Source organism: Prinia subflava, chromosome 11 (genome assembly GCF_021018805.1).
Source record: "Prinia subflava isolate CZ2003 ecotype Zambia chromosome 11, Cam_Psub_1.2, whole genome shotgun sequence".
NCBI lineage: Eukaryota > Metazoa > Chordata > Aves > Passeriformes > Cisticolidae > Prinia > Prinia subflava.
Window position 1 is genome coordinate 16,946,766 of NC_086257.1, and position 15,848 is coordinate 16,962,613.

A 15,848-nucleotide genomic window follows, 5' to 3' on the forward strand; every position below is an offset into this window, starting at 1 on the left:
GATATAGAATGAGAGACGTAACTTTTAAAAAACCCCAAGCAACAGCCTACAGTTGTAGGTTTTGCCCCTAAGGGCCTGACTGTGATAAACCCAGCTCAGCCCAGTGAGAGATACAATATTGGGCACAGTTGCCAACTTGTGTGGTCACCAAGCCTTCCATATGCAGAAATTTTCTACTTGGATGCCTCCAGAGAATTTATTTAACTGGGGGAGTAGACAGGTTTGGGTTTTTTTTTTTCTTCTGTTTATTTTTTAGCCTGTGGAATAAATCCACAGGCTTTTAAAAAAAGCTACAAATACTACAAATAACTACTAAACAGCTCAGATTTGCCAAATAAACATATGTATCTCCCTCTGAGGTTCACAGGAAACATTAAATGGAAAAGCCTTTCACCTCACACACCAGATCCAGTAGGAGGCTTTCTCCTGGCTACGCTTTCCCCACTGACCTATGCCCAGTTCTGCACACACAAATCCCAGTTACAGAGAAAGGGTTACAGATAATCAGAGCAGCTTGCTAAGCATTTAGCCTGGCACATTTATCAAGTTCAGCTGAGCACATTTCTCATGTTTACAGTAAGAGCATTCCCTTAACTTTTCAAGCATATGTTATGTAAGACAGCTGTGGAAAAGTAGGCTTGTTAGGATGAAGAATTACTTGTAGATAAAGTAACAAACAGTTATGTGTTTAAATGAAGGAATTCCATTAGGTTTGGAATGAAGGATGCCAGAACACCATCCTTTTGCTGTAAAATAATGTTCTAAATCCCCAAGTCACCCCTTTCACACACTCCACTCTTTACTGTGAGTGTCAGCAAACTTCCAACGGCCTTACATAAATCCAGCAATGCCTTTAAGTTTAGTTACCTATCAGCTCTGGGGCCATTCAGCCCCACAGTGCTGATACATTGCTTCACAAAACAAACTGTTCTGCAGTGTTACAGCACAGGCTTCAGTGCCTTCCCAAGATCAGGAACATACAGTCTGTACTAAGGCAGACCATGGCTGAGGCCAGCAGTGTAACAAGCAACACAAAATTTCACAACAGGCAGTTGAGTTCATTACAGTCCTACCTTGATATAGTGGTCAATCCTCTCAACTGAGGTGAAACGAGCTTCTGTCTCTGAAGCCAGTCTGACTGTAAACTGGAATAACCCTGTTAACTGAAGGGGTGAAAGAAAACAAATTTTTAGAGCTGTTAGTTGTATTGAATTAAGAGATTAACGTGGCCAGCAGGATCAGGGCAGTGACTGCACTTGGGACTGGTGAGGTCACACCTCAAACCCTGTGATCAGTTTTGGGCCCCTCACTACAAGACAGACATTGAGGTGCTGGAGCATGTCCAGAGAAGGGCAACAGAGCTGGGGAACAGTCTGGAGTTCTGTGAGGAGCAGCTGGGGGAGGTGGAGGGGCTCAGCCTGGAGAAGAGGAAGCTCAGTGGGGATGTCATCACTCTACAGCTCCCTGAAAGGAACGTGTAGCCAGGAGGGGTTTGGTCTCTTCTCCCACTTAACAAGCAATTGGACAAGAGGAAACAACTTCAAGTTGAGCCAGGAGAGGTTTAGATTGGATGTTCGGAACATTTCTTCATGAAAAAAAGTTGCCAAGCACTGAAACAGACTGCACAGGGGAGTGGTGGAGTCACCATCCCTGGAGGTATTTAAAAGTTGTGTAGATATAGGTCCCACTTGGGGGCACAGTTTACTGGTGGGTTTGGCATTGCTGAGGTAATAGTTGGACTCAATGACTTTACTGGTGTTTTCCAACCTAAAGAATTCTATGATACTTGACACTCCTGACATTGGGCAGCATATAACTGAAGTGTTCAAGGCAAGTTAATTAAATAGTTCATTTTAAAATCACCATAGTTTATGAATCCCTTGAGAAACCAGCAGCTTAGAAACATTTCCCAAGAGAACAGCTTTAACGATGAGGTTAACTAAACGGTTTAATTTCACCTCGGCGCCACAAGGAGGCAGAAGAGGCCAAACAGCAGCTCCAACACGAGTGCTCAGAGCCCTGCAGCTCCCCTGAGCCAGCGCTGGACGCTGTTTGCTCATTAGCAATACCTACCTTAAAAGAGAAATGAAGTATTACAGTACGTGGCCACACTCACCTGCACAGCATACGAGATGGCCAGCCCAGCATAGGCAGGAGGGATCTGGCCATGCATCAGGACTATCATAAGGCCAGTGGTTGTGATCAGAGCAATGCTGATAATGTCCAGGCGCACGGCCAGCCAGCGCATTGCGCAGCTGAACAGGTAAAATGGGGCCTGGTTGTCATCCAGCAGCTCCTGGTACCTGAAACAAACACAGCAAACCTTAGTGGACTCCATGGGCCTGATGTTCTACAAATATCAGACCTTTTTAAACCCCTGTTTCAGTATCAGGATTCAGGGTGGGAAGACCCGTCACTGATCAAGTTTCAAACCAAAACATGATGGCAGGGTTTGCAAACTTTCCCCACCACTGCTCTTCCCAGTTTTCCCTTACCCTTCTTCTGTTCTCCCAGCTTTCTTCCCCAGAAAAGTAACTTTCAGTCATAGAACAATGATCCACCAGACCCCAGGAATAAATCCTTCCAAATGCCAGAAGCTGTTGCATTCAGCTTTGTGCTCCACCATTCCCGGATGAGTATCTAGACTGACCTGTGCAGAAATTCCTGTCCTTTGTGGTAGGCATGGATAGTGGAGAGACCCTGGATGCTAGATGTAATGTGAGACAAGAATGGAGACTGTGTTATGTTGTCCAGACGCTTGAGCTCTCGAATAAACACTCTGTAAGGAAAGAAGCACTTTGAGTTTCATGCAGAGCCACCATATGCAAATCACTATGGTGTATTTGAGGGTGAAATTATTTGTACTTTTAGTCACAGCAGCTGGGGCACTTACCTAGACACAACATGAAGAACTGTGAAGAGGACAATGAGTGGCCCCACTGCCACCAGGAACCAGGGGAAAACCCCAGAAATCACCCCCACACAGAAGAACACAAGGATGACGTTCTGGATGAACATTTCCGCTTGAAACGGCAAACGAACGTCAACTGGTGAAATGGAAGGAAAAGAAGATCAGCCTATAGAAACCAACTCAGTCCAGCTGTACATCAGTAACAGTGATTTCTCTTACTTTATTCAAATTTAAAATGTACATTTTCATTGGGATGTTTTGACCTTCTGAGTTGCTGGCAGTCTAATTATTCCCATTTGCACAAATAGCACTGATGGAACTCTGACCTAATTACCACCTCTGCTGCACATCAGCTTCACTCTGATGTTTGAAGTTGCTCCTGCACTAACTGCTGAGAGCCCATGTGCAGCCTGGAGGTACAACAGCAGCAGCACATTTCCTTCTTTGTAAGTGCATGATCATGCCTGAGCCGTCAGCTGCCTTCTAGAATCATAACCCAGGTACATCCCAATTCCTGCTTTGTTTACTGCAAGTGCACATTTGGCAACAGACACAGGGTACAATGACCCCAACAGCAACAGACTAGAGAGTATTGAGGACTTAACTGGGAGGTCTGAACATGGGATTTACAGGGCACACATGAGAGATACCTTCATCCATGTCTTTGGAAAACCTGTTGAGGATCCTCCCAGTGGGTGTAGTGTCAAAGAACTTCATGGGGCTACGCAGGATTCGTCGGAAGAGCTCGTCATGGAGCCTTGAGGATGCTCTGAGAGTTCCCTGACAATGCAGAAAACATTGCAGGGTTATACAGCAGTGTTTGTGTTCCTGCCACCGCTTCTCCTCTGGCACCCAAACATTCTACTCCATTTCTCTCTCCAACCATAAGAGGTTTTTTATTGCATTCTGTGTTTCCAACCAATGGAGGAAGCTATTAATTTGGGCAGAAGTTTAGCAGAGATGTGGTGCAGCCTCAAGAGCTGGCTATGAAAATCCCACAATCCCTGACTGACTCTGCTTTGAAAGGCTCTCATGGGAGATGACTAAAAGAACCAAGTGACAGCAATTTGCAGAAGCAGGAGGAGGGGGAGACAAACACCAGCACTGGCACGTACCTTTACAAAGACCACACCACGAACAGCTTTCAGGATCAACATCACTGCCATGGACAGTGCATAGATGCCAGCATAGTAATGCATATGAGGGTTATCTTTCATACTGTTGCTTATGACAGTCTCATTTCCCAAAGTCACAGTGGTGTTCTGCAGAAAATTCAAGGTTTCAGAGGTTGGTTAAGACAAGGATGAAGCATGAATACATTACATGTGGCAGAATTTAACTGCCTTATGTCTTCTCCCACTATATTTGATATTTCTTTTTTAAAGTACCACAGTGACCATTGAATACTCAGAAACTTTTCCCTGGCAGAGATGCTTAACTTGTAGATTTGTAGCTCTTGATCTTTTTCCTACAACATCTTTGAAAATACTATTTCATTTGATTCATAATCTCTCATTTCATGGTTATTTCTTGTGTTCTTCTGAACAATGTCAGACACTTGCATACCACCACACAGCCATATTCACCTTGGATAGATCTATCAAACACTGGTGTTACTTCTGCCACTATGCAATAAATTCTTCACACTGTTACACATTCTCATTCTCTTCTTCCTTTTTGATCTTCAAGTATGTTTAAGGACTTCATTGCTGATTCTAATATTGCTGGCCATCTGCACTTCATTATTTGATTTCTGAGATTAGTAGCTTTCTCTCTGTGCCCCCACAAAAACCTCTTGCAGTTATATTTGGATTTTTAAATGCAACAAGACTTGCAATCAAAGCCTGAGAGTGGGAAAAAGCCCAAACCACCCCAGCTCATCAGAATCTTCAAAGCAATTCCAAGGAATTTGACCCAAAGCCATATTTTAACAAAAATTATCCTGTTGGGTATAAGATCACATTTAAGCAAAAAACAACGCTAAAATTAGCTTGTTGGCCCCTTTCATATTTTCACTTCCTTTTCTTACACTAACCAAGAAAAGGAACAAGAGGGCAGCATTAAACCACATAAGTTATCATATCTTTCTTATTACTGGAGCTCTCTTATTCTTGGAGATGAACTCCCTAGTGAGACTACCTCCTGGGAAGCCTTACAACTTATTTAAATTAGGGAGCACCATTTGGTCTCTCAGGACTGCTTGGGATTAGTCTAGCAGAGCAAACCCCCAGCCCATTATACACAGGAGTAGAAAAGCTATTTAACTTACTCCACTGCCTTGCTTGATCCAGAAACTCAGCCACCAGTTGCTGAAAGCTGTGCTGCCCACATTCAGCACAAACAGTGCCATGATGATGAGGAATGCAAAAGGGCCTCCAGCTGCCTGAATGTAGACACCATAGACAGACCAGGGGACAGAGCCTTTGCCTTTCTCTTCCAACTGGACCAACTGGCCTGTGAAACAACAGAGGAGTAAGAGGCAATGAGGAAAAAAAAGCTCTTCCATGAAAGTCCTATAAATTTGTGAACACACACAAATTTAGTCTTTCAAAGTGTGCAGAGTACTTTCAAAACTACACACTTTACTTCACACTTAGAACTCAGTTTTTAAAAAAAAAAAAATCACATTTCTTCTGCGGAATTATTTAAGTCACGGTACAGCTGAAAAAGCCTCATCAGCACAGACTTAAATGTTAGGCTGGGATAGGCCTCACCATTGCTTTTTAAACAGTGAAGTTCAAAACTAACATTAAACAGAAGTACAGAGGTCAGACCTTCCCCTCATCCATAAATGCCATGTCCTGCCCAGGCCTGAGTGCCAAGCTGCACACACGGCCCTCTTAGGACAGGAGGGAGAGGTGTGGGAGACAAGGCAGCACCAGCTCCTTTGTGCTGATGGTATCTGACCAGCAGCAGCCTGATTGAACATAAAAACATTGTACAGGCACCCATATTTAATGAATTAATGAATGTTCTTTGCCCACTGCCTGCATCCCATCAACCACACTAAGTGATTAGGATTGAGACAGCTCCCAAAACCTGGGAGGTACATTAACAATATACTTTGAAGCACATGTTTTGATCTTACTGGAGTACAAAATAATTACAGCCAGAAATTTGATTACATAGTTACCCTCCTCTTCCTTCTTTACAACTTTCTCCTTCTTCACAGACCCTGTTTTGGTACTTTTATCCTGGGGTCTTTTCAGTGAATTGTTTGTGTTCTTCTTTATATTAATCTGCAGGAAAACAATGACATTAAACATATGGAAGTAGCTGACTTGGACATTTTCTTATCTAATCACACACTTTTAACTAATCTGCCACCTAAGGACAAAGGCTTTCAATAGCTCAGCATTCATGTCAAAGAGGATTTTAACTTCACTTTTATTACAGATGATTGCCAACTCTGATGGAATAAATTCTCCTTCTCTATTAATCTGAACTGCTACCAACCTGTACAGGTAGTGTGCAAGTTTAATTTCCAGAATCAGTGAAATTATGAGTGTACATGGTAGAGGAATGATATCCCTACTACTGCAAGAAAGATATAATCTCTCTATCCCTTGTAAAAATAACTCACGATTTTTAAAGAGGCTTTTTTCCCCAAGCACCCTAGCACTTACAGACATTTCATGAGAGCTTTCTTAAGAAAAGTCAGGTTAACTTGATCTTCCAAAAATCCAATATCCAAACACTAAAGTGCACTGTTCTAAACCCAGCCATCTTTCCATTACTGCCTGTTCAGAGTCAGCCTGCATGGACTGGAACCCCTCACACATCATGTTCAGGGTTGCCTTCCCACGCTTTACACGAGATCAAACCACAGAGAACCCAACTGATCATCCATTTATTCTTATCCCATAGGGAATGCAATTTAATGGTCCTTCCATGAGTTAATGTTTACAGTGACATTGAAGGTCAGCCAAGCATAAAGACTGGAGAATCTCTTGTTCACTATCATTATATTAGTCTTAAAATGGCAGAACTATAATCTTCATGCCTCAAAGGATATGCAGAGCAATGCATTATATCCTTTTGCTTCTTTCACAAACATCCCCCAGGAGAATGTGTCACCAAGCTCCTTCTGTATATGTAATTCTTATAATGCTTCCTTCTCAGAAATGTTTTGTTTTAAATATCTTGTGAGTAAGGAGCTTCTCATCTCGTAAAAAATAAACTACTAGTGTATTTTTAATCTTTTTTTTCTAAGAGAAAATGCACACAAAATTTAGACAAGTTATTATAAAACAAAATGCAAAGATCCTTATTCCAGAGATTAACTTCAGGAAACAAAGAGGTGAAATTATATGTTGTTGTACTGAATTGTTCTTGTTATTTTCTAGATTTACAATTTTTGCACCAACTGAAATACTAGAGCACATATTCAAGTTTGCATTTACAGACTTTTTTCATAACAGAATTAGTGTCAAGGCAAAACATTTTTTCTCAAACTCCCCCAAAACACTGCATTTTCAGTTATGCTTCCAAAATACTGTCAGATCAAATGTCTGACAAGTTGTGTCACACCTGCTGTGCCTCAGTCACACTCCACTGAAAAAGTAGCAACAAGCCAGTTAGAATTTTTTCAGACAAAGGTTGTTGGAGAGCTCTGCTAATTTGGAGGTAAATTAGGGTGTGGAGTGTCCAGCAAGAGAGACAAACTTCCTACTCTGAGCATCACCAGGGGAGACACTACAATATTTTCATGATTAACTCACAAGCTCATTGGCAGAGTCCTCTCTAGCATACATTCCCTAAAAACAAACTGTGACAAAGCGCTAATGAAGCACAGATAATTCCATAGGAAATCTATTGGTCAGATCAACACATGAAAATGTGTGAAGCCATTTTCCAGGTTTCCAACAAGATCACTTGGTTCACCTCAGAATAGTCAAGATTCAGAGCACTTTAAAATAAACAAGTACCTCAATATGTGGTGTTTCTCCCAGCTGTAGGCTATTAAAAATAGTTGCATAATCCCCATTTAAATTCATCAGTTCCTCATGACTGCCTCGCTCAGTAATGCAGCCTTCTTTCATGAAGATCACTTCATCACAGTCAACAAGATACTGGAGAAAGTGGCAGTAAGAACAAGTCTCCATCACAACGTTCAATAACCAAGCACTCCCACACAACCCTTCTCAGTAGCTTGTAGACAATGGCACACAGCACACCTACTCCCACATAACAGCTAATTTTCAGAGGTTCTCCTTGCACTAGAGCACCATGATTACTCACACTACACAAAAAAAAAAAAAATTTGAGTTCTCTCAAAACCAATCTCTTCTGGAAGACATGATTTAAGGATACTTAAACACTGGAAATACTGACAGACAAAGCACTAATATTTCTATGCCCAGAAGACAGCAGAAAAATCCCAGGGACATCAATTCTGATTTACTGACACCAAATGTAACTGTTTTCTGCTGTGATGAAATAGCTTTATAGGAAGTTAACAAAAATATTTTTGAACAGGGTATTTATTTCTCCGGTAAATTTTCTTTAGCCAAGTGGTACCAGTCCCAATTAGACACCAAGCAGAACTGGTATCAAATAATTAAACTGTGCTCAGTGCGTATTTGCAAACCTAGTTTATAAATGTAAACCAGCATTCCATACAGGTTGTCCTGTCACAGATCAGGGCACAAATTTCCAGCATGAAGGCAACTGCCTAACAAACCATTTCAGGAAAGTCCAAGAAAGAAAGTATGGGAGATTCAGTACCTGAAGCTGATGCGTGATGAAAAGGACAGTCTTTGACTTGAGGTGCTTCCTTATTGCACTGTTAAAAATGTGGTTTCCAACGTGAGCATCTAAGGCACTAAGGGGGTCATCGAGGATGTAAATGTCCCTGTCACTGTACAGGGCTCGAGCCAGGCTGATTCTCTGACGCTGTCCCCCACTCAGGTTAGCCCCTCGTTCACCAATCTGCACAGAGACACACTCACCATTTTACCTCTTCAGCACCATGCAACATAAATGACCAGAATAAAGCAGACCACAATATTTATTTTTACGTATTTACATAAATATGCTCTCCCATAACATTTTATATTAATACATATACACATTCAAGTTTAGGTGTCCACTTTGTGTTATACACTCAAACTCAAGGTTAATATGCTTGATATGTGGCAGTACTTTCTTTGCTTATTTTACCTTTTATGAATTTACATAGCCATTAATTTTCTTAGCTATTTTAAATCAAGTTCAATTAGGTCCTGTTAAGGCAGCTAAATTCACAACACAATAAAAAAAATTCTCAGTCAACATCTGAGTAAAAAACAGGGTACAACTCTTAACAGTCCAGGGCCCATTAAGATCAGCTCAAGAGAGTGCTTGAGTTCACATGCACCCCAGACTGATGTACCCCGACTCCAATTCACCCTGCCAAACCAAAACTCTTTTCTCCATCTATTAATTAGTTTAGTGTAAGAAAAACATACCTCTGTCAGGTCCCCATTTGGAAGGATGGCCAGGTCAGGCCTTAGACAGCAACCATTCAGAACCGTATTGTATCTGAAGAGCAAGTAGATAATTAGTTAAGAACACTGATTTTCCCCACAATTATTTAGCTAGTACAGCATTGTATCATTTTCTACACTAATAGCAGATATTCCAGCAGCCTAAACCAAATCCTCTGCCTTAGTTTCTCAGGAGAGAACGAAGGGTAATAATTAATCACCTACTTCAGAAACATTGTGAGGATGAAGAGACAATTTTTTTTCAGGGATAGTTGGCTAAGGGCCATAGGAAAGTCCCCCACTGGAGGGAGGCCACGGAAGCTGTCAGTACATTGCACACAGCAGTTGTTGTATTTGAAGAGGGCAAGACCAGGACACAAAGAACAAATACCACTTTAGCACTGCTCACAGCAGCTGCTGGTTTTAACCAGAGGTCCAGGATGAGGCCAAGCCTCACTGCAAGGAGCAGTGACAGGCACACTGACAGCCACCAGGCACAGGGCCACAGGCAAGAGAGGCAGGATCCTAAACGGGACTTAGAGGAGACTTAGAGAGATTCCAGAAGGGCACAGAGGCTTTATCTGCAGCATACTCTGCGTTAAATTTTCTCCACACTTGGGCCAAGAATTACTAAGCTTTCACAAAAATCAGCAAGCAGTCTGACAAACCTTTCCTCATCATACTCCTTGCCAAAAAGGATGTTGTCCCGGAGAGTGGCGTTGAGAATCCAGGCCTGCTGGGCCACGTACGCGAACGTCCCGCTGACCGCAATGCTCCCCTCCAGCAGGGTCATCTGCAATTACAGACCAGCTGGGACATTGGGCTACCCCATGTTTACAACAGACTTGGTTCTACAGAGTATAAATAAGTGAAATAGGAGATTGGAAGAGAAGAGCAGAAGTATTCAAAACAGGATTTCTCACCTGTCCTAAGATTGCTGAGATAAGTGAAGTTTTTCCGCTCCCCACACTGCCACAAATTCCAACAAGTTTTCCCTACAGAGAAAGGAAAAATGTTATGGTACTCGTTTCTTACCTTCTTCATCCCTTTCAGAATTCAGACCACCTTCAGTACCTCTGAGAGGACAGTTAGATATGAATGACAGCTATCAAGAGACAGACAAAAAAAAGCAAGAGAGTCAAGCATTTTAACACTAAAATTGTGTAGAGTGAATGCAATGCCACAGTGAAATAAAACTGTGAAATCAACTCTACAGGTAAAAATAAAAGTATTTGAAAATCAGCTTCCTTCTTACTGGGGATACAGGCTCAGAGGATCAATAAATCAAAAGCACTGAGGCCTGCCTGAACAGAATGCACCAAGATGGTTTTGAGAGTGATAAAGAAAGATATAAAGAGGAAAAGTCTGAAAGAAAAGAGAATTTAGCATATACAGGTCCAGTAAGTCCCCCTGCCACTTGGACCCTCTATTTGCTAAAGAACATGTACCAAGAAAACTAGAATTCAGTCACTTAGAAAAATTTCTCTGCAATATAATGGATGGGTTAATACCTGCATTAATCAATTAATTTACCAAAATTATTTTTATTCCTTTTGTAAAAAATGTAAAGTGAGCCAAAAACGTATACAGACACTTGTGGAATACATTGCTGGCCTTCTCTTGATAACACTTCTGAGACAAAACCAGCCTTTACATTTTCAAGTAACTGTACTCTTGTTGAGGCAATATACCTTCCCCCCCAGAGTTTAAAATACAGATTTTTTTTTCTGTTAAAATAGTTTCAATTCTCCATTTGTATAACTACATAAGACAACTTAACCATGAACATCTTCATAAATACATGGATCCCATTATTACAACATCCAACTGCCAGACTGCAAAGCTTTTGTATTTGTAGATAATGTCATGTATTAAGTTCAATACTTTTTCTTTGACATATCACATGCTATGACCTATCTTGGAGCAATAGCTCCAAATGCTTCTATAATTCTTGAAAACCTGCATCCTACTGCACAAAAATTCTCAAGGAAGAAAATAGTACATTCTTCAATGAAAAGGACTGTTATGCTCCACTGGAACACCTAATCACCTGAAATGTTCACCCGAATACAGCTGAAACTGCAAAATTATCAAACCACTGCAGGCACACACTGTTCACCAGCACCTGGTAGCAGGTGCCCTGCAGATTCTCAGAGCTCAGTGGTTCACACACTGTCCTAGGAGCTGCAAACCCCTCAGCTGGAGGTGGAAGCTGTACAGCCTGTCCTTGTTTCACAGGCTGTTTGCAAAGACCTAGTTGCTAAAATGGCACAGCTGTTTACAGCAAGATCAGACACTGCATCCTGGATACTGCAGTTGCCATGGATATTACAGGAGTGCACAAAAGCAATATGCTCCATTTCATACAAAACGAAACAGCACAGAGCTCCCTGTTCCAGGGGGCAGCTGAAATGAGACCTTTTAAAAGCTCAGATTTCCTCCTTTCATTTCTTCCTACCTTTTCTATCTCCAAGTCAATGTTGTACAGAGTCCTCTGAAGCCGAAGGTTAACCAGGTGGATGGTTTTGTGCTCCTCTTCAGGGCTGTGATGGTCATCACTGTCCACTAGAAGATGGCCCCTCTGCTCTGCCAGCACAGCTTGCTGTCCCTCATTCTGTAGCTTCATTTTCTCTTTCTTGCTCTTGGTGACTTTCTTGTCTTTTTTCACTTTGGGGGTCAACTTTGGTGAGCTCTGGACGCTGGCGTGGGAGAAGTCCCAAGCCAAGGTAGCATTTTTCACCTCTATCGCGGTGTGAGGATTGGCTGGTTTTTTCTTTATCATATGAACCTCTTCCATTAGAAATAAACTCTGATAGGAGTTGTGAGAGAGGTGTAAAGATGAGACACCTGATCAAGACTGGGAGACAAGCCTACGGCACACTCACGCAGCAAAACACATCAGGCTATATAGTAGGAGGAAGCTGAAGAGCAAAAGGTAGCTCATTAGTGTAAACTAACTCCAGGTCTGCTAAGTGGCTGGGGCATTCCTGGATGTGGTGGAAGCACTTGGATACACTCGACTTTCACAGAACTGCAATTCTCTGGATGTGATATGACTGGGCTGCTTCCTTTGACACTGTTTGCAAGTGCAGCTCTGGATGTTCCAGATTAAAAACACAAGAGCAGAACACACAGGTTGGAGAGGAGAGATCACTTGAGACAGTGACTGACTTGTCCTGCACACCAGCTCATTATGGAAGGAGACAGAATGGCTTTTAAATTGAGCCTTTACCCATCAACTTCTCTGCTGGGAAAAAGTCATCTTGCACAAGTGCAGCTGATCTATCTCAGGCTGCTTGGAAATAAGAAGTAAGCCATTAAGTCAACTGTATCATGTTTTCCACCACATCCATCAGTATTTATAATCAACAGATTAGGAAGACATTTTTCACAGTTTAATTACATGATAAAATGTTTGCCACTTACACAATTTGTTTTGAACCAAGTAGTCTTTTGTGACTAAAAAATCTCAATTCCCAGCCTTATTTATTCTTGCAATTGCTATGTCTGAATCACACATTCATAAGAAAGCTCATACTCATTTACAGAGCCAAAAAGTTAATTAATTTTTTATTGTGATGTCAGAGTATCCCCACCTTATGTTACATCTCCTACACAATTTATAGCCAAACTGGGAGATAATTCAATTTCCTTTTCCTTCTCTTCCCTCCCAGAAAATTCCCTTTAGTGCACTTGGATTTAAGCAGGCTGATTTTAGGCTGACTCAGAAGATGAAGCACAATTGTTCAAAAGCAATGGAATCTCAAAACCTCTCTACAGATTCTGTTTTTCTCACACAGAGGTTTGTTTCATGAATGCATTACACAGAATCCATGTATCTGTCAATGCCTGTGAAAGCTTCTATTTGGAAAGTGCTATTTTCCATTTTGGAAATTTCCACAATGTGTAATACACTGTTATCTTCAAGAGACAAGACAAAGTAAAAGTCTCCCCTCTGAGTTCATGAAGTACACACAGTGTATTCATTCTCCAATCCCCATGATGTGAGATGACTGTTCATTATCAGGGTTTTACATTTTCTGCCATAGATCTGTTTTGCCAGATCACAGCTCCATTTTACTGATATAGGGGAATTTCAGTCACTTAATCTAGTCTGGAAATATAAAACCTCAGGGTTCTGTGTCCACAGATAAAACTCCACTGTTTTTTGTCAACCTGCGTACCTAACACCTGGTATTTTCAAAAGGTTTTATTAGTAAAGCATAAAATTTAATTGTACATATGTTGCAGTCTTTCCATACAGATGTTCTTAAAATGGAGTCAAAAATTACTATCCAGTGAGCCACCAAGTCCTTCACTCTTATCTCTTCCTGTGGCCAACTTCAAAATCATAAAATTATTGAATCAGACTGTTTTGCTTCTCACACTAGTGTTATTTTATTCTTAAATTGCTAATATTCCTCCACTACATTTGTATCTCTTGCAGAATCAAATAATCTGGAATGCTAAATGCAAAGAAAAATAACTTCTCTGCCATTAAAATCATATTACCTTCCAAGTGTCCCCTTTGCATCTACTGAACACATACATCACTCCACACTTACAGTGAAAACTGTGAGGCAAAATGACTGCTTACCTTAAATCTGTCAACAGAAACAGATGCCTCAGACAGAGACTTCACTGAGAACGGAGTTACTTTGAGAGCAAAAGTCATTGAGTTGAAGACAGTGACCACTGTGAATGCCTAAAAACAAGACAAGAAAAATAATCACATTTGGATGCAATATCCTAACAGCTCCAGCCTTCCAAAAGCTGAAATGGCACAGCAGCAAAAACCATAGAAAAGGACCAGTCCAAGAACAACCATTTAAATATTCAACATATTCTCAAACAGCAGAAAACAGCAGATCTACCCAACTCCCTCCCTAGTGCTTTTAACAGGTCAGGACAGACCTGCTCTGTTTGTAGGTCTAACAAACGCAGCAGCCACCAAATTCTGCATTAACCTACTAATGAAGGCACAAATTCAAATCCTATTTTTAGACATTGTGCAGTTTGCATCCAAGCACACTGCAAAACAAAAACATCCAGTAATCCCCAATGCCCCATCTGAACAGCAAACAGGAAGACTAATTTACATTCAGCCCAAAACCTGAGGAAGGTCAGCACAAAAGAATACTAAGAGCCTTTTGTACAGAATATAAGACTACACCTGCTGCTGTCACAGCCATCAGATGTTCACTTCTGTGAGCAAGGATACAGCCTGACCATGCAGGAAATGGCTCAGCAGAAAAGCTGCAGGCACAAAAGCATAAAGAATGTTCTCAACAGTTTACCTGAGCTGCTGTAAGGTCATAGCCAAGGATCATATGTACAGAAAAGGTCACCACACTGGCGATGACAACAACGATGGGAGCCACTCCCACAGTGATGCTCTGGAAGTAGCCCGCACGCTCCAAGATTTTGCGTTCCTCCTCACGAATTTCTAGAAATGCAAATAGGGGCACCACGTTTGAACTGTGATTCAGGGGGTACACACACACAACAGACAGTACCACAGCACTATAAACACTGAGTACGAGGCCTAACTCTACACTTTAGTGTTTATCACACTATAAAACTTCACATAAAGAAAGCAATTATAGAGAAGGAAACTATAATCGTCTGTAATCTCCATATGAATATAGGGATTTTTAGATTTTTTAAAAAACAGACCAGCCAGCACATTTAATTAAATGATATAAGAGAAAAATTTAAGATAAGTGTCATGCCACAAATATCATTACACTAGAAGGTGAAATTTTAGCAGCCAGTCTGTTTGTCCAACCCAGTGCATTACACAGAGGAGCCTGACATGACAGTGCTCTCACACTGCTCATACAGCAGCACCTACAGCACAGTCAGAATGCACCAGGCTGCAAAGCAACGGGGCATCTGCAGCAAAGGAGACATTTACAGGCTGTGGGAACTCACTTTGAACGTTCTGAGAAAATGGTTTGACCCAGGCATACATTTTAATGAATTTAATGTAATTAAGAACTTCATTCATTTTTTGCACACGTTCATCTGTTGTTGCTACGCATTTTCTTCTGAAATAAGCTGTGAGACGTGACACAAACATCTGAAACAAAAGATAACACCATGAAACAATAATGGCAACTCAGAAAAAGCAAGTACATTCAATTCCTAATTACCAGAGAAACTTAACTTTTAATCGAAAAAAGGATTCGGGGATAGGGCCAGGCAACTGCTGCTCTAATATAAAACTCAGACTGGAAACACCATAAATTTCCTCCTGCCCCATCTGCACCAAGCACCAGACTCGTGAGAGCAAATTTCAACAAAAATTTGAGAGAATAAAGGTGTGCACTTTTACCAATATTGAATAGTAGCAGTTTAGTTAAAGTTTCTGAAGCACAAATTTAACCCAAAGACACATGAATTTGACTCCCCATTTTAGCCAGGCTTTTAACATGATTCTGTAAGGCAAACCAGGACTTTGCCCAGCC

General features: G+C 41.3%; 1 protein-coding gene across 4 annotated transcripts in view; it reads right to left on the minus strand.

Annotated features, from left to right (window-relative positions):
- Positions 1-15,848, minus strand: part of ABCC5 (ATP binding cassette subfamily C member 5) — a 67,410-nt gene that overhangs the window by 30,535 nt on the left and 21,027 nt on the right. For 3 of the 4 annotated variants that reach the window (XM_063407911.1, XM_063407906.1, XM_063407907.1), the window contains 17 exons: positions 15,313-15,460; positions 14,676-14,824; positions 13,976-14,083; positions 11,837-12,187; positions 10,302-10,373; positions 10,047-10,171; positions 9,361-9,433; positions 8,639-8,842; positions 7,840-7,983; positions 6,045-6,150; positions 5,181-5,365; positions 4,027-4,173; positions 3,562-3,691; positions 2,894-3,047; positions 2,651-2,779; positions 2,117-2,303; positions 1,074-1,163 (listed from right to left, as the gene is read on the minus strand). In XM_063407911.1, the coding sequence (XP_063263981.1) occupies positions 1,074-1,163; positions 2,117-2,303; positions 2,651-2,779; positions 2,894-3,047; positions 3,562-3,691; positions 4,027-4,173; positions 5,181-5,365; positions 6,045-6,150; positions 7,840-7,983; positions 8,639-8,842; positions 9,361-9,433; positions 10,047-10,171; positions 10,302-10,373; positions 11,837-12,187; positions 13,976-14,083; positions 14,676-14,824; positions 15,313-15,460 (2,502 nt within the window). Of the gene's footprint in view, positions 1-1,073; positions 1,164-2,116; positions 2,304-2,650; positions 2,780-2,893; positions 3,048-3,561; positions 3,692-4,026; positions 4,174-5,180; positions 5,366-6,036; positions 6,151-7,839; positions 7,984-8,638; positions 8,843-9,360; positions 9,434-10,046; positions 10,172-10,301; positions 10,374-11,836; positions 12,188-13,975; positions 14,084-14,675; positions 14,825-15,312; positions 15,461-15,848 lie in introns of those variants that run through there. The other variant, XM_063407910.1, reaches the window with a different exon arrangement.